This window comes from Ursus americanus, chromosome 23 (assembly GCF_024610735.1).
Source record: "Ursus americanus isolate L20-20 chromosome 23, mUrsAme1.1.p, whole genome shotgun sequence".
Lineage (NCBI taxonomy): Eukaryota > Metazoa > Chordata > Mammalia > Carnivora > Ursidae > Ursus > Ursus americanus.
In genome coordinates, this window is record NC_142149.1 from 16,866,331 (window position 1) to 16,884,325 (window position 17,995).

Sequence of the window (17,995 nt, forward strand, 5' to 3'; positions counted from 1 at the left end):
CTGGTAAGCAGACTTGGTGAAGCACTGAGTCAGCGATAACCAACCAACCCAGCCCAAGCACAGAAGGCAAAAGCAAGATTTCCTGTTCCTCGCCTGGCCGCTTGATTCATAAGCCTCTTCAAAGAAGACCCCGGGGAAGGTGTGGATGAAAGCTCAAAAAAGCATGTAAATTTCAGAAGTTATTGCAAAATGATCTAAAGTTTCTCCTCCACTGGCACGCAGTGCCGAGCCTGGGCCCTGGAGCCGAGCCCACAGAGGGCGTGTGCTGTGCGGACACCCGGGCATGACGATGCTCTGGGGAGCGCCGTGAGGGGCAGGAATCTCAAGCCGTGAAGACAGCATTTGCAAGGGGACTCACATTTGAAATTTCCCCCGCATACAGTCTCTCCACACAACCGACTTTGTCACACTCTGCTGAGTATCAGATTAATGGTAAGGTAATTCTTTGCCTCCTCGAAAGTTCTCTGTCAAGCTAAGAAAATGATGACAGCGTAGCCACCATCATTTTTCCGCATTAGCTTCCCTTGTGTGTGTGTCGATCAGCCACAGCTTACAAGTCCGTCCATGTACCCAGGGCTGGCATAGATGGACCACTGGATCACTGGATCCCATCACTGGATCCTTCTAGAATCACCTCCCCATCATCCCTCCCCCTGCTTTTCTCTGTCTTTCCTTTGCCTTTATTTGTAACCCCTCCCCCGAGCCTTGAACTCACACACTTTCTCCCCAGCTTTTTCCGTAAACCGCCGCATTCAAAGAGACCTTCCCACTATATTGTCTCTTTTCTTTCTTTTGGATCTTCTTTTTTTTTTTTTTTAAACTTCTTCTTGTTTTCAGATGTTTATTAGTATTTATACTTATGGAGAAATTGAATGTTCAAGCACTGTAATAAACTGTGTTCTCTTTAATCATAGAATATGATTAATCGTAGAAAGAATTACAAATGGCCTCGGTAAGTATGAATAGGGACCATTTAAATGTTTGGCAATCTTATAGGTTAAAAAAAAAAGCACTCAGGATGCTGGGGAGATGAGTGTTAGTTTTATGTCAGAGAGAAGTACAAGATGAGCGGGGCTGTGAGTACGGGGATTTCTGTCTACACTCCACATCCGATTCCTTGCGCGGCCAGTACAACCATTTTTGTGGCTTCAGCTTTTCAGGGACTAAATAAGGACACATCGTGGGCACAGTAAAGTTCATGAGCATCTGGTCGCCACTCCAAGTCTAAGGTTAGAGGTCTGAACAGAGCGCGCGGCAGTGCATCGCCAGTGCGCAGGGCAGACCGATTTATTTTTATGTTGTTTCTGTCTCTGCAGTGAGATGAATAAGATTTGCCTCTCATAAAGGTAAATCAGGAGAAAGAGAAAGAAAAGGAAAGCATCTCAGCCGTGCTACATAAACTGAAGATGACATTTTATGGGTAGGTCTGAAGACCAAAGGATTGTCTGTCGTCATAAAACCGAGTTACTGCCCCTTGTCGTCGAGAGAGCATCGCGTGTGAGCTTCTGGTGAGTCCCTTTGAAGCAGCAGTCCAAGGAGAGCATGCCCTTCCTAGAGCGTGCCCACTGCTGGGTGCTTTCTGCCCAGCCTTCAAGGTCAGAGGACACCTGTTCCAGGCCACCCAGAGGCCAGGGCAAACCATTTCTTCTTCCCGACCAACCTACCCCTTCTATAGCTTAGCTGGCAGGAGGGGAAGCCATTTCCAGTCAGGTTTCATTTTCAATAGAGCAAATCCTATTTTCCCAATAAATGGAGTTGAAAACATGGGTGAGGAAAGGATTAACCAACCCCGTGGGCTGCTGGCCTCGAGCCACGTCTTTTCAGTGTCTGTGACATTCATTTGTGCAGTGGCAGTGCTAGAAACTACGAAGGGAATTACTGCCCAAACCGCTTACTTCCAGACCTAGGAATTACTTGTCAGATGTTGACTTAGCGCAAGGTAAGCCTGTAAGAAAGTCCTGTAGTGGATGAGACCCACTGTCCATGACGTCTGAGATGATCCCGCTTAGAGAACGGAGGGAATGGCTTTACTTTGGGCCACTAACTTAAGGGTGCACGTTGAGGCCACCACATCCAGAAATCGGATATTCTTGACCTGAGCATGAATCTGGAAACTCCACACATTGTACAATGTATCCATTTTAAGTTTGTTTACCTTCTCTTTAATGACTTAACAGAAAAAAACTGCATGATGAAATATATTTTCTCCAAATATATATATATTTATATAATATATAATCTTAGTTAACTCAAAGGTATATACATTGTATAATAAATAATATTTATAAAAAGAGACTTTTTGAATATAAAATCAAAAAGATCAACAACTTCTACAACTTTTTACAAAACTTTGGATACAGCAGGTCGGTAGGAAATTTCTGTTGGAGACTATTACCTGACTATGGCGAGAATAATTACAATGCGCTCAGTGTACTATTATTAAATAATTACTTGTCAGCTACTTGAATACGCCCCAGAAACATGACTTTATCACTTTTAATATAGAATACATAGATATGAAAAGACTGTTCTGAAAATTTGTATCCGTTCTGCTGAAATAATTCTCACATAAAGCAAGCATTAGCCGGTTGACATGATTGAAAACTTTTCAGTCTAAGGTGAGATGGGGAGGGGCATTGCAGACTCTCTGGAGAGGGGGTGGGATGTGTATCTTTAGCCGAGCGCGTTGCCAGCAGATTCAAGAGTGCGGGCATGGCTTCTAGATGGTCCTGGCAAGCCTGCCTGAATGAGCAGGAAGATCACTTGACCCGGTAGCTGAGGTCAGGGTTAGGCAGACCAAAGACAGAAGGGTTTTGGAAAAGGAAGAAACAGCTTTGTTCTCGTCTCTACCCCTGCCGCCTCTCTTCTTCCTGATTCTCCCTAAGACAGAGCTGTGGCATTGGTTCGTGCTGTCTGATCCACTGGCGTCCATTCGGGACCCTTGAGAGGACCCGCCTGGAGCAAGGGGAGCTCAGCTGGGAGATGCTTTACCCGAGGGAGTAAGTGACTGCTTGCCCCCCTTCGAACACCTCCTCCTGATCCTTGGGAACTGCGTGGACTGGCGCGCTCTCTGCACACAGGTGAGACCAGCAGGTGTGTATTAGAGAACTCTGCGTTTCTCTTTTACCCACACAGGCCAAAGGAGGGAAAGGAGACATGTCTTTATCAGAGCGGAAATGAAGGAACCGTTTTTATCCTCCCTATCTACAAGTAACCACATTGCAACTTCGGGCATCGCCCGCTACTCTCTCTCTGACCCTTTGTCTGATTTCTACCAAGATGACCTGAACTCCCAACTGGTCTACCTAGAGTTGTTTTCTTGGGGAATCTGCAGGTGAGCAGGGCCAGGAGGGATTGAATGGCCCCTTCTAAAGATACCACTTCTTTCTTTAGGAAGCCACTGGAGCTGCAGAAGGCTCACCACCCCCTAAACATAACCTATTTACATTGTTTCGTCCTCTTTAAAAAAAAAAAATAAAAGCCAAAAAACCCTACGCTGCGTTCCTGGTAGAAACCGCAGAAGGGGCAACAGAAGACTGGGACTCTGACTGTAGTTCATCAGAGCCTCTCGTGCAGAACAGGCTTACAGAGGGAGCGAGACCAAGAAGAACACACAGCTGCTCTTCAAACAGCTTACCAGGCCACCCAGAGCTCCTGGTTCTTCAAAACTCCAAATCCTACTCCCACAATTGCCTTGGGCCTCCCTCCCACTTGATCCTAGCTAAACCTATGGCTTTTGTCAGAATGTGGAAGTCTATCAGATTGAGCAGGAGGAGACAGAGAGAAGGAGACTGCAGGGGTCTGTCCTACTTCGTAACTCCCACCTCACAGGCATCTTGGCATGTCACCAGAAGAAGCCGTCTGGAAACAGAATCTTGCCCGTGCTGAGGTCTTCACCACCAGGCAGAGAGCTCACGGCAGCCCAGCCTGTTCTGTCGGAGTAGAATTTTTTTTTTCCATTTTTATTTTCTTTAACATGTGCAAAGATAAGCCTGGGGTCTGTTCCTATCAGACCCTAGAGAACTAAAAAGAAAGCCCCTTCTTTAAAAACCACACACCATCCAGAGCAGGGTGAGAAACTTAAGAGAGAGGGCGAGGGAGGCCTCCCCGGCAGCGGGCGGCTCGGGTCCAAGGTCATTTACCGCACGGGCGTCTGGCAACAGTCCAGATTCCTTGCTGCCTGGTGCTGAGGGCCGAGCCCGGCTCCAGGTCGTGCTTCCCATGGGACTTCGGTGAATCTGCCAGCCACACACTTCACCCGTTCCCAGTGCCCTTTGGAAAACAAAGAGGAAGAATCAGACATGTGATTCCTTTCTTGGAGAAACCCCCCGTTGGGGTGCCGAGATCAGAGGCTGTGGATGGGAGAGCTCGACATTCCTCGTGTACTTGGGGGTAATGGGGAACTCAAGGGGCTTTTCCATACCCCCTCCTCTGCGTTGGGGTCCGCCGCTGAGGAAGGGTGTGTGGTTTAAACAGGAACAGGAAGCTTTAACAGCCACAGACTGGGATCCAAACCCTACCTGCCCCACCTTCTAGCTGGGACCTCGGGCAGCCGGAAGGCCTGTGGTGGGCAGCTGCCCCCAGACAGGAGTCCGCCTTGTAGAGAGACTGAAGGACCCTCCGGTCCAGGGCCCTGTTCCCCACGAGACTAGACACGTGCACTGTGCTTTTCTGTTACACTGGTGGTTTGATAATGAGCTGTCCACACTGAAGCACGGCTGTTTAATTAACTATGAATGATTCCTTCTCAGGGGAGCACCAGTGTGTATCTCTTACTCATTTGTGTATTTACATCTCACCACGGATTTGAGGCCCAAAGCGCTTTCGTGGGCATTCCCAATCAACCTTCCCTCTCCCGGGGGGCGGACAGGGCCAGCGGAAGACTATTTTACAGGGGCAGAAACTGAGCTGCACAAGGTTGAAGGGCCACGTCCAAGGTTCTGTGGCAAGTGAGTGACAGATCCAGCACTTGGGGCCAGCCAGGCCCCCTGACTCTTATCCAGAGAGAGCCCTTTCCAGCTTACTGTGCTCGCGATATCCGAATAACAAGGAATAAACCTGGTATTTGCAAGGTAGGAAATCGGTCATTAGCATGAGATACTGGACAGAAGCTACAGGCAATGGAAAAGATGTTTTCCCGACCAGGGAAGGACTGGGAATCTCTGGCCTTCCTGTGGCATAAAGCCATTTTGACGGTCTCCCCACTGAGTGTGTGGAGGGCATATGTCCCTGCCGGCCTGTCTCGAAAGTTCCCATCTTGCCTGCAGTGTCAGTGTGGATGAAAAGAGGGGAGAGGTAACCAGGCCTCAGCCAAACTTGGGCCTGTGGCTCGAGACCAAGCAGCACCCTGGGGAACATCGCTCTGGGAGGTCAGCTCTGCTGGGCCTGGGAACTTTGCTGCCTCTTCGGACCACATGCCAGGCCCGGCACTGGGGCTCTTGTGTATACAGCCTCTGGTCCACACAAAACCACGCGCCCCCCCACCCAGTTCACAAATGAGGGAACCGGGGCACAGAGAGTCTCCACAGCTTGCCCCAGTCACTCACCAAGTTGAGAGTTTGTCAAGAGGACACCACATTGGGAGAAGAGTCCTCACTTGTCCCAGAGCGACCAGAGAGGAGGGGCCTTGGGGCGCCCCATCTACCTAGACATGGCATTTGAAACTCTGTCTGTGTAGCACTTTCTGTAAGATTGGAGAAGACACCATTCTACTTCAGAAATGGGAGAAAAGAGGGCTGCAGATGTATTCCTTCCTCTTAGGATCAGTACTAATTACAGGGGTGGCAGGCAGGGGAATTTTTCTGGACACTGACGGTCAAACTGAGGGTCAAACCAGCACCTCCTTCCCTGCTTGGCGGTGGCTCCTGTCGGCTGCCCACCTGGGAGGGGGAGGTGCGGGAACACAGCTGCTGGGTCTGACTCGGTGACACCCTAGAGCCCCCCCCCCCCCGGAGCCACCGAGGCTGGAGCCTCTGCAGGACCCACACGTGGAGCTTCCCAGAGACAGAGACCTGGGCTCGGTGTCCCTACCCTCGTGATGAGTAAGCTGGACACATGTCCGGCGTTAGCGTTCTGCAACTGCGATTTCCCCTCAGCTCCCCCTCAGAATGGCCAGAGCTGGGGCCTGCGTGGGGCCCCCGCGCTGCCTCGGCCACAGTGCGCATGTGACAGTGAGCCTGTGAGTTCTTCCGTGCTCGCGGACATTTCCATCACTGTGAGGAGCAGGAAGCGAAACTTGCCCAAGTGATGACACCGTCTCACTGCGCGATGACACCCTCGTGTCACGGCTCCTGATGGCAGTCATCATCCCTAGTAGTATCCGAGTCAGACAAGTGTTCTCTGCTAACTCACGTGAACCTCCTAAAACTTCCGTTAGGCCCCCCCTGTCACCGCGCGGGTGAGGAACCCGGACTTCGGGCTCCCGGGCTGGCACGTGGCGGGGCCGGCACACCTGTGTCCTCTCTCCCCGGGCCACACCGCTCACTCAGACACCAAGAAGGCTGTGCCTCCTGCTGCCTTTCCGGACCCCGTCCCTGCCGGGTCCCAGCTTCAGCTACACTGCGGGGCCTCCCAGAGGTACTCGCCCGGAGCTCTCCCCGTGATGGGCCTTCCTCCGCACCTCAGAGAGGCCCGGCCACTCCCCGGGGCCCACACAGTGTAGACAGGTGCCACCAGCTCTGAGGTGCTCTCCGTGGAGCTGCCTCACCCAGAGGGGTGCCCCCCCACACTGTCCTGGGGGCACGATCCAGGCAGGTAAGTTCTCTGCAATGAACCAAGCACTGCCCCCACAGCACCTCTGGGGAGGATGACAGATAAGCAGACAGATCTATAAAAGCTCTCTCGTCTGCGTCCCCCAGCTGGCAGGTGGTGGCAGCTGGACCAGGGCTCACACCTCTCTATACTAGGCTCCTCCTCAGGGCAGAGGACAGGGAGAGAGGGCATAGCGGCCTCAGACTTCCACCCAAAACTCTAGGACCACCCTAGGTCAGTCCTGACCTGTGCTGGGGACCGATGGATCCAGGGACCAGGCACCGTGTCTCCCACGCAGGCCACCTCTGGGAAGCTTGGGAACATAATCCACCGGCCTTTGATCCCCTGATTACTCACCATCATCACTCTGAACTTGAATCCCTCCTCCTCCCCATCCCCTTCCATAAACTCCGAGAGGGTGCCCCTGCTCCACCCAAGCTTCAGATCTGTCAGGATATGGGCTTATACACCGCTTCCCCCACCCACCTCCTCGAGGTCAGTGGGATTTATGCTTGTGCAAAAACTTGCCCTCAAAGTTCAAGGTGGATGCAAAATGACTCTGCCCCAGGGGTAAAAGAGGATCTCTGGCCTACTATTTCAACTATTTTACCCCCTTGTTTCACGGTAAGAAAACTGAGGCCCATGGAAGTGAAAGAACAGGAACTTAGGGACTTCCTGGAACAGGGCAATGTTGGGACCAGAAGTCAGGTGTCCTGGCTTCCAGCCCCAGTGTCCCTCCTCTGGCTCCCCAGATGCTCAGTGATGATAGCCAGTGGCCACGAAAACATCTGACCTGGCTCATAATTTACTAACTTGTATACAAATGTTAATCAATTGCTTGCAGTCTTGCGGGCACACACTCGGCTGGTACCCACTCTGTAATCCACCCAGAGCTGCCCGGGGACCATTCCCACTGAAGCTCGGGGAGATCCTGGCTTCCTGTTTGAGCCGTGGAACTGTGTGTGTCTTGGACAGCTCAGAAAGAGAAGTGGTTGGTCAACAAGAGGAGCCAGGCAAACCCAGGTCCCTGTCCCGAGGCCCCGCAGCCGCCCCGCAGCCACCCTACCTGGCCCCCTACTTGCAGGTGTGCACATCGTAGATGCGGATGCACTCCTGGCAGCTCACATAGCAGCACCAGTGGAAGATGCAGTGGCATTTCTCCTTCCGCTTCTCCGTCCTCGTGTTGTGGCCGCGGCCACAGCACAGCAGGTCACAGCCATCGATGCCGTGGGAGGTGACATTGCAAGTCCGGTCCCTGGTGCCAAAGGAACCCGTCTCGGGGTTGGGCTCGCAGAAGTTGGGGGAGTTCTCGTAGTAGACCAGGTCCCTCTCGGTGGGCGGCTTGAACAACGCGTACTTGGCGCGGAGGGTCTCCACCCACCCGCGGGACTCGCGGTGCTTCTCCACCACCATCTCCGAGGCACTGTCATACTTGTCCTTGAGGAAGTCGCCGATAGCGCGGAAGTCGGGCTGGGCCCACCAGCACGTCTTGACCTCGCAGCTGCCGGACAGCCCGTGGCACTTGCATTTGAGGTGCATGTGGTCCAGGATGGTCTGGGGAAGAGGAGTAGCAGCTGGCCCCCTGCACGACCCCACTGGGAGCACATCTAGGCCCTCCCTCTCTGCTCCCCCCCCAGTCCCTGGAGCCTCCTCTATTCCTACTAGGGGTCAGGAAGAGAACGGATTGGGGGCTGAGGTACGGACCTAAAGAATGATGACCACTGTTTCCCTCCCCTTCACAGCCCAAGCAGAGGCAGAAATCGCAGCCATTTCTCAAAGCTGTAGGAAATAGGGATCCCCGTTTAAAAGATGGGGAAACTGAGGCCGGGAGCTTAAGTGACTCGCCCTAGGTCAAACGACCAGAGGAAGTGGTGGAGGCTGAATTCAAAGTCAGGCCCACCAGTCTTCATAGCCCTGCCCAGGCAGCCCAAGGGCGCTGGCTGAACTGGGCGGGTACTCGCTCCATGGGGCCCCTCACTCCCGCGCTGACGCATCCCCAGGTGCGTGCAGATAAGGAACAGCGAAGGGGGAAAGGGTGAACAGAAGGGTTGATTGTGGGGTGGGGGGGTGGCCAAGTTCTGCCAAGGGGAAAGAGGAGAGCAGGAAGCCCGGGATGCACAAGAGCCACCAGAAGGGCAGGGTGGGGCGGGGACGAGGCCAGCCGGGAGGGGCAGGGACAGGGTCCGCGAAGGGGTACCGGGCGGGGTCGGCCGCAGCTCACCGTGCGGCCCGCCTCGTTGTTGTGCTTGTTCATGGCCGAGCGCGCGTCCGGCCTGTTCTCGCGCGCGTCCGCGAACTCCCGGGACACGAGCACCCCGAAGTCGGCATCCTCGCTGCAGCCGCCCCACTTCCAGCCCTCGCCAGGCGGCCCCTTGTGGTGCGAGTCGCAGCCGCAGATGGTGGAGGTGCCCTCGGCACAGGAGCGCGTGACGGCGAAGGCCACGCCGGCAGAGGCGATGGCGTGCACGAAGGCCGACTCGCGGGTGGCTGTGGGGAGGGCATGGCTCAGGCCGGGGCCTGGGGCGCAGCCGCCCTGCCTCGACCTCCCCAGCCAGGAAGAAGGGCTCGCCAGCCCCGAGGAAAGAGGGAGGAGCCGAGGTGTCCTCCTGACCCCCTTTGGCTGGCCCAGCCTCTGAGGAATCCCCACTTTACAGATGAGCAAACTGAGGCCTGGGGCAGCTGATTAACCCAGGGCCTCAACACCTGGTACAGGGCAGAGCTGAGCCTGTTAGAAGCAGGGGCAGAAACTATAGCTCTGGCAGGTTGCTGAAGAGATGAGGTTGTCCTGCTCTGTCCTGGCCCCGGGCCCCCACCCTCTATTTGTCCAAACTCCAGAGACTGCAGTACAGGCATGAGCCCTCGCACTCCTGAGAGAGCCTGAGGCCCGCGCGCCGGGGAACCTAGTGCCTGAACTACCCAAGTCCACCCCATCCCCCACCTAGATGCACTTGGGCAGACCCCTTCCTTTTCTGAGCCTCAGTTACCCTCTTTGTAAAACGGGTGTAATTTCCCTCTACCACCAGAGTTCCTGACCAGGAGGGCAGTGGCCCAAATCCCAAGCCCTCTCCCGGCCACCACGGGGAGGACCAGAACACAGGGCAGGATCCCTTGAAGGAAAAGGAGAACTTCTCAGTGGAATCCCCAACCTCATGATCCTGATAACCACCTCTGAGCGCTCAGTATGCACCACTTTCTGCCGTTCGTGTTTTTGATCTTATTTAATCCTCTCAACTAGGAGGCAGAAAGTCTTAATATAGGCCCATTTTACAGATGCAGACATTGAGGATTAGAGGGCCGAGGTCTGGGAGACCTGCCGTCCAAACATCTCTCTTCGGACAGGCGAGGAACCCAGAGCGGGAGGTGACCTGCCCAAGGCCACGCAAGCCGGCCGAGAAGCCGGGGCTCCCATCCCGAGTGCTGAGGGAGACCGCGGCTCGGTGCACAAGCGGGAAGCCTGGTAGCCTCGTGGGCTACCTGCGGAGGAGCCGCCCGTCCCGCTTCCACGGACGGCCCCGCGGGCGGACCCCCCCCCCCGGCCCCACCGCCCGGCTCTCCTCGCCCCCCGTTCCGGCTCCCGCCCTCCCCGGGGCGCTCGGGGGTGGCGGCGCCGAGGGCCAGCGCCTCGCTTCCGGCCGGGACCGCGGCCTCTCGCGGCGGCGGCGGCGCCCGGGCCCCGGGCCGCGCTCGGTTCCCAGCCCCGGGGACGCGGGGGTGGCGGGGGCGGGGCGGGGATTAGCCTGGGAGCGGCGCTGACAGCCCCGCTGTGCCGGTCCCCGTCCGGCGGGGCCCGCTGGGCCGCTCAATCCGCCTTTGTTCGCGCGGTGTCACACCGCATTACCCGCATAATGCGGCCGCCGGGCCCGGGCCGCCGGGCCGGCCGCCACCGCGTAGCAACGGGCGGCTCCCGCGGCCGGGCCGCGCCCCCGGCCCCGGCGCCGGCCCGCGAAATCCCCATTGAAGCGGCGCCCCCCGCCCCCGCGCCGCGCCGAATGGCCAGAGGGCGTGTGAATGGCGCGGCGGCCGCAGCGGGCGCGGGGCCGGGCCGCGCGGTGGGGGGCGGCGCTCGGGCCCCTTTCAAGCCGCCTAAGCCCCTCCGGGCCGCCCGCGCCGTCCCGCCCGCGGAACGCGATCCCGGGCTCGCCTGCGCCCCGCCGTCGCGGCCCGTCGCCTTCCGGCCGCCGACCTCCCGCGGCCCCCGTCCCACGGGTGCCGCGCGAGTCCCCGGCCGGCCGCGGCCCCGCCTCCGAGCCGGCCCACCGTGGGGAGCCGGTCCCGGCCTCCGCGAACGGTGCGCGCCCCGGGCAGGGCCCCCCCCCCCCGCCCCCCTGGCTCTCAAAGCGTGTGTGTGTGTTGGGGGGCGTGTGTGCAGAGATGAACGCGTGGCGGCCCGCGCGGCGTGGAGCCTTCTCCGCGGACCCTCCTGAGCTTCATCAGATTCCTAGAGTTTGTGCCGTATTACCCACCTCCCTACGCCCGCCCAACACAGAACTGCCCTCCTGCAATTTAGACATGAAGGCCGGTACCGAACCTACAACGGTGATTGAAAACGTTTAACACAAACGTGGATGGGTAATAAGCTCAAAGGCCCGGTTTTCATTGCCAAGTGTCCCAAGAGGGTAAGAGCAGTCAGAAGGCGAGTCTTGCTTTTGGGGAGCGCGTCTAGACGCCAGGCTGTTTGATTAAGCGCTACCTGGCCCGAGGTGGGGCACCGGAAGGCGGTGAGACTGACACACCGGGCAAGATCAGGTTTGAAATGCAAACCGCCGCCACTTGGCCCCAATTAGAGGCCAAACCTTTTATGTAAACAAGGAATAATTAGCTTTGGTAATAGAAGCGTAAACAGAATCATCATCCATTGATTCGCTAATTGCTCTTCTGTCCCTTGACAATGGCCTGTAGGTCAGACAGACCCAGACTACCTGAGGCCCAGGTGAAGGGGGACCGCATACTAAAACGTAGGGGGTCAGTGCCCCCCACCCCCACCCCATCAGATCCACCTGGCTCTCAGATCCCTTTTCCTTCCGGCTATAAATACAGTTCTTGTAAAAGAAGGGAGGGCCGGGCTCACCAGTTTGGGTGGCAAAGCCCTGGTGGTGGTCGGGAGGGTTCAAGTTGCTGCGGAACGGGAGTGGTGGCTCCCAGGAGGCTGGCTGGGGTCATTAAATTCCGGGACACGACTGTTGCCCAGAGTTGCCCATCTTCCACCCAGAACTCTCCAGCCTCAAAGTCCCCTTCTTGGGAGCAGTTGCCCCACCCCACCCCCTCCCCTGGTCATGCTTGAGGTCAAGTTCTGTGAATGCCGTCATTTCAGGCACCAGCCAGCTAGACTCCCAGGTTGCAGAAGGGTGGGAAAGTTACCCGGGCCGGCGCCCCTCCACAGTCCGGGGGTATATCCAGCGTGCAGGGGTGTGGGGCCAGCAGAATCTTCTCACTGAAATGCTTGGGGGCAATGCAATGCCACCGGTACCAGGCAGTTTCCTCAGCTCCAGAATTTTCCACATGGGAGGGGCCTGGAGGTGGTGATGCTCCCCACCCCGCCCAAAAGCTAGATTTGCATAGCACTTAACCCAGTGTTGGGAAAATGTCACAAATGTCCACAACGGAGCCTGGTCCCCTCCGCTGTGCAAGCTGGGAGGGGGGTGGGGAGGAAGGCCATGGCTTCCTGTCCTGCCCTAGGATCTCAGGATCCAGGGCATCTCAAGGCTGCTCAGCTCCCAGCAGCACCTGGGAAGGTGTGGCAGCCGTGGTGACAGTCCGGGTTGGTCCAGCGAAGGAGCCGACCCACTTTTGTGGAGGCTGCGGATCCCGCCCGGCTTTATGGCCCTCCCCTGGGACCCCTAGGCTGGGAGCTGAGGCACCCTGAGGGGGAAGTGTCTTCATGCCCTACCCCCACCCAGCCCCTCCCCGACCTGCTACCCGGCCCGGAGACAGTACCTTTGTCCAGGACGGGCCCAAAGATGGCCAGGCTGTCGTCTATGGTGGTGCAGTTCCAGCGGCGGCCCCGGAACTGGTGCTGGCACTCCTGGATGCCCAGCTTCACGCCCTCGGCCACGCTGGGCATGATTTCGATGTAATTCCGGCAGAAGCGCAGTTGCTTAGGGACCAGGCCTGGGATGGAGCCGCAGAGCAGGGGCTGTGAGCCCAGGGATGTGTACTGCTGGCCCAGGGCCAGGGACCTGCGGGCGGACAGAGGGCGGTGGCACATGGCCCATCAGGGGCCTTTTTTCTTCCTCGAGAGCCCTCTGGGGTAGGCGGAGCCATGGAGGGCCCATGGGTCAGCGTGAACCCAGAACCTCAAGCAACCTGGCCCCTGAGTGTGCTCCCTGCTCTCAGGAATACACCGCCCCTTGACGGGCAGAGCTCTGGTCCAGCCAGTCAGCCTTCTGATGGGGACATATCTGACATGAGCATGGGGGCCTGCAGAAACTTCTCGCAGGGGTGCTTGGGGGCCACGCAATACCATGAAAAGAACCCTGGACTGGAAAGATGGTTTGAGAGGCCCAGGTTATGTCCCTCCTAGGCTCTGGGCCAGTTGCCCTGATGTGCATTGAAGTGGTTGGGCTGGACAATCTTCTAGGAAGTCTAAGTTTCTGGGGCCACACAGAGACTCCAGTGACCCATGGGAAATAACCCATACCTAAAGTCAGGGAGGTGGCAGGAGCTGGCTTGACCCCAGTCCCATCTCAGATGAAGCAGAGAGGCAGAGAAGCCCCAGTCCCAGCAGAGAACTCGTATGTGCACGTGTGCCTAAGAGTTGCACGTGCGCATGCACACACATACACACACACACACACGTGTGCACGTGCTGCCCGCGGCGGTGTCCCTCAGCCTCCTCCCCAGGACACTGCCTGCCCAGCCAAAAGACCCCAGTGCCTCCCCAGGGAATTGGTGGCTTCTGCTATTGTCCTCTGTCCTTTGTCCACTGGTGCCTTTGTGACCATCTTGGCAGCTTCCTAGAAGTTTCTAGAGTGCCATCTTCCTGCTCACCAGAGACTGGAGCTTGGTGTTGTTTCAAGACAAGTGTAGCTCAGTGTCAGGAGGGAGAAGATCTCATATCATACTCTCCCAGCCAACATTCATGACCTTAGTCGAGTCACCTTACTCTTCTAACCCTCATTTCTCAATAAATACCCTGTCAACCTCTCAGATTTGTGAATAGTCAACAGAAGGAAAGGTCTTGCGGGGAGCTGGGGGAGGAGGAACGAGAGTTTAAAATACTAGAAAACCAAGGTGCTGCTCTTCCACTCTCTCCCCCAGCACTGGAACAGCAGGAATGACATTTTGCGGGAGAAACTGGGAAGATGATCTGTGGGTCTCAGTGGACCTGAAGGCCAGTTGCAATCAGCCCTGTGATCAGGGACAGTGTGAGCTGGAAGAAGGGTTGCATGGGGGCCCAACTCCTCCCCCTTCACATCCAGCACTGACCCAAGGCTCCAGTCTGGCAGTGACCTTGGTCGAGTTCCTCACACGAAGTCATGCCAGAAACCTTGGGAAGAGGGACCAGAAGATCCCACATGCTGATCAGGAAAACACACACACACACACACACACACACACAAGCTTCCTGGACTAGACACGGGGCTGAACTAAACGTCTGCCATGTATCAGCTCTTACTCTGTGCTGGCTGCTTTATCTGTACCATTTCTGATCACTTCTCCGAGGCTGGAGAACATCACTACCCCCCAGAGGAGGAAGCCACGCTTTAGGAAGTTAGCTTGCTCAAGACTTTTTGATGCCAGGCCTGGAGCAGAACACAGCATGCTCACTGGGCCGAGCCTTTTCCTTGGGTTTGCTTCGTTGAATCCTTGTAACAACTGTATGACAAGGCGGCGGCGCAGGGGGGCGGGGGAGGTGGTTTACAGCGGCTGTTTTAGGATGGCGGAGACTTGCATACCGAGGAACCAGCCCAGACCACAGAGCTGCTAAGAAGTTGCTCATTGGACCCCAGGCCATCTGACTCCAGAGCCTGGGGGGCAAACCACTGCACCGCCCGCCTTCTGGGCAATGCCTGCTTGGGACCTGAGGCAGGGGGGTGGAGTGAGGGGCTGGCTGTAGGCCCGGCCCATCTGTGCCCTGAGCCCCACCAGTGATCTCATGCCTGAGTGAGATAGAGCGGATCAGCCCAGACCCCCTGATGGGGCCCTGCAGCCTGTCCTCTCCTGCTCGCACCCTGTTTACACTTATAAACAGCTTATCATGAGAATTATGATATTCAAATATCTATCACCGATTATATGCTGGGCCAGTTCTAAGCGCTCATGTCCCTCGCCGTATGTAATCCTGGCCGCACAAGTCTATGAGGTAGGAACTTCATTATCATCATTATTATCCCATTTCCTAGATGAGGAAACTGAGGCCAGGAAGTTAAGTAACCTGCCCCGGTCTGCAGGATTGCAAAGTGTCAGAGTTGAGCCTCCCTCCCCATTCAGGCTGCCTCCCCACATGTACCTTTTTTTTTTTTTTTAAGATTTTAATTATTTATTTGAGAGAGAGAGACAGAGAGCACAGGTGGGGAGAAGAGGGAGAAGCAGGCACCCTGCTGATCAGGGAGCCTGCCGCGGGGCTTGACCCCAAGACCCTGAGATCATGACCCGAGCTGAAGACCCAGGCCTTCCCCACTCCCTCCTCTGACATTTAGGACCTGAAGTCCCAGATGAGGAGAACAGTCAGAGAGGGGAGCTGAGACCCGATAGCGGACTCTGCCACCCCAGGAACCACACCTTGGTTTGGCCCTGAATGGGGTGATGAGTCCCGGCCGCCTCCCCATGCCCAGGTCTGGCCCCTGCCTGTCCCAGAGAAGCATGGGAAGACCTGGTACCCACTTCCCAGCCTCAGTGTCCCTCCCCTTTAACCAGAGCCAGTCTCCCGGGTGCCCCCACCACAGGCACCCCGGTCCATGCCTGGGTCTGGAGGTGTAGACTGTCCCTGTGGTGGCCACACTTGCCATCAGCTTGGCTTTCTGCCCCCACGACACACTCTGATCTGAGCTGGTCTGTCCCACAATCACCTCTGGCACCAGGGGGCCTGTCCCATGTCACCCCCCATTACTGGTCTGCTCACCAGTCAAGGCCCCGAGTGCCCCGAAGGACCCAGCCTCCTTTTGCCCAGAGATGGGCATCGTCTGTCACTTTCCCCCTTTCTAGCTCTCTCCTAGCCCCTCGGCAGGCCCGGGCCCCCTCAAGCTAAGCTGAGTCCCCGGACTAGAATCAGAACCTACGAGAGGAGCCCTAAGCGAGCGCGAAGCCCATTTATACAGATGAAAAAGCGGGAGGCCCACAGAGAGAGGGAGCTTGCCCACGGCTGTACAGCCAGCACCTGGGAGCCAGGTTGGGCCGCTGGCCAGTGCAGAGAAGGGACACTGAGGAGTGGGGACGCCCCCACTGGCTCTTCATTTCCACTTGGCAAGGCTGCTTCTCATCCCAGCTCTCCAGAGGGGCTCCCCGCTCCCTGGTTTCACCAACTCCCTCCCCCCGGGGTCCAAGGCGGCCCTCCCCGACCCCGCAGACCCCCGAGCTCTGGGCACTAGCCGGCCGCAAAGGCCAGAGTTGCTCCCCAAACTTCTTCCAGCAGGGAGATGCCTCGTTCCCTTCCCCTCCTCTGAAGGACACCAAGTCCTTCCTACTGGACGACTGTAGTCTCTCCTCCAACCCGAGCGGGTTGCCTTCCGCTGCCAAGCGCACCAGCGGTCACAGTGGCGCTGCCTCTTTCACACACCCCATGTATTATCTCATCAGATCTTCACAACAGCTCCGGGAGCTGGGCGTTGCCGCCCCCATTTTACAGAGGGGGAAACTGAGGCACGGAGAAGCTGGGCAACTTACACAGAGAAGTGGCTGAGCCAGGGTTCAACCCTGGGTTTGTCTGACTCCGAGTATGACACCCTCTGAAAACAACTCGGCCTCGGAGATGATGAGTTCTTTGTTTTTCTTTTAAAGATTATTTATTTATTTGAGAGAGAGAGAGAGAGAGAGAGCAGGAGCAGAGGGAGAAGCAGACTCCCCGTTGAGCAGGGAGCCCGACACAGGGCTCAATCCCAGGACCCTGAGATCATGACCTGAGCCAAAGGCAGACGCTTAACCGACTGAGTTACCCAACTGAACCACCAGGTGCCCCAGAGATGATGAGTTCTTCCCTTCTGGCCAAATCCGGGCTCCTCCCTGCTGCCCGGGAGCCAACCCAGTGTGCACCCTGGAGCTGGGCTGCCCAGCGCAGACCCAGCTCTGCTGTGTCCTAACTACTGATCTCAAACAATTCACTCAACCTTTCCCTGCCTCAGTTTCCTCACCTGTAAAATAGACATAGTAAGAGGAAGGAATGATAAAACGTGCTGGGCACCTAGGAAGCCCCTAATAAATGGCAGTCATTGTGGTTCCCATGTGTTTAGGGGCTGTCCCCAGCACTTGGTCCCCTGTCCTGTCAGCAACCTCCTGCCTCCTTGCCCTCCCACTCCCGACTTGATAGAACACATCAGAATTTCCAGAGCCCCTTCCCATCCATCGCTGGGAAGGATGCCTTGGATCAGAGCAAAGTCGTCCCCTTCCCCAGCAGCTCAGTCCTAACTGGGGCGGCTGGATGGACATTTGTGACCTGGCTGAGTGTTAAAGGTAACCCAAAGGGCAGGGGCCGGGGAGCATCCCCAGGATGCTCCATTTGAGGGTTTCAGCTTCTGCCTTTGTCTCGGGTCATCATCCCAGGGTCCTGGGATCGAGCCCCACCTGAGGCTCCCCGCCCAACAGGGAGCCTGCTTCTCCCTCTCTTTCTCCCTCTGCCCCTCCCTCCACCTCTCCCTCTGCTCGTTCTCTCTCTCAAATAAATTAAAAAAAAAAAAAAAAGACAGGACTCCTGGGTCACCTCCTTTCTAAAGACTTCCATGGGCTCCCAGACAGAAGAAACCTCTCCTGCCTGTCTTTCCTGCACCCTATTCAAACTTTGTCCCCAAGTGGGGACTCACTTGTTTCCAGTTCGATCTGGCTGTGAGAGTGGGAGTTCCCTGAGGATAGAGGGTGCGTCTCCTCCCATTTCCCCAACACTTTGGACCACACCAGACACACACACATACACACGCGCACACACACACACATACACACACGCACACTTGGTCTACTGAAAGGCCAGGCGCTTGCTTAGGTAGGAATGAAGGAACCACTCCTTCCCCAAAAGGCCAGTCTGATGCCCCCTGTCTCGCAGCTACTTAGCCTCACTCCCCAGGAATCCAGGCATCCGGAGGTTTCGCCTCCACACAGG

General features: G+C 56.6%; 1 protein-coding gene across 1 annotated transcript in view; it reads right to left on the reverse strand.

The window, feature by feature from the left end:
- Nucleotides 1–7,824: 7,824 nt before the first annotated feature.
- WNT3 (Wnt family member 3) overlaps nt 7,825–17,995 on the reverse strand; it is a 41,311-nt gene continuing 31,140 nt past the window's right edge. The window contains exons 2-4 of the mRNA XM_045814513.2: nt 12,685–12,926; nt 8,972–9,237; nt 7,825–8,304 (exon numbers count right to left, since the gene is read on the reverse strand). Of these exons, the coding sequence (XP_045670469.1) occupies nt 7,825–8,304; nt 8,972–9,237; nt 12,685–12,926 (988 nt within the window). The remainder of the gene's footprint in view (nt 8,305–8,971; nt 9,238–12,684; nt 12,927–17,995) is intronic.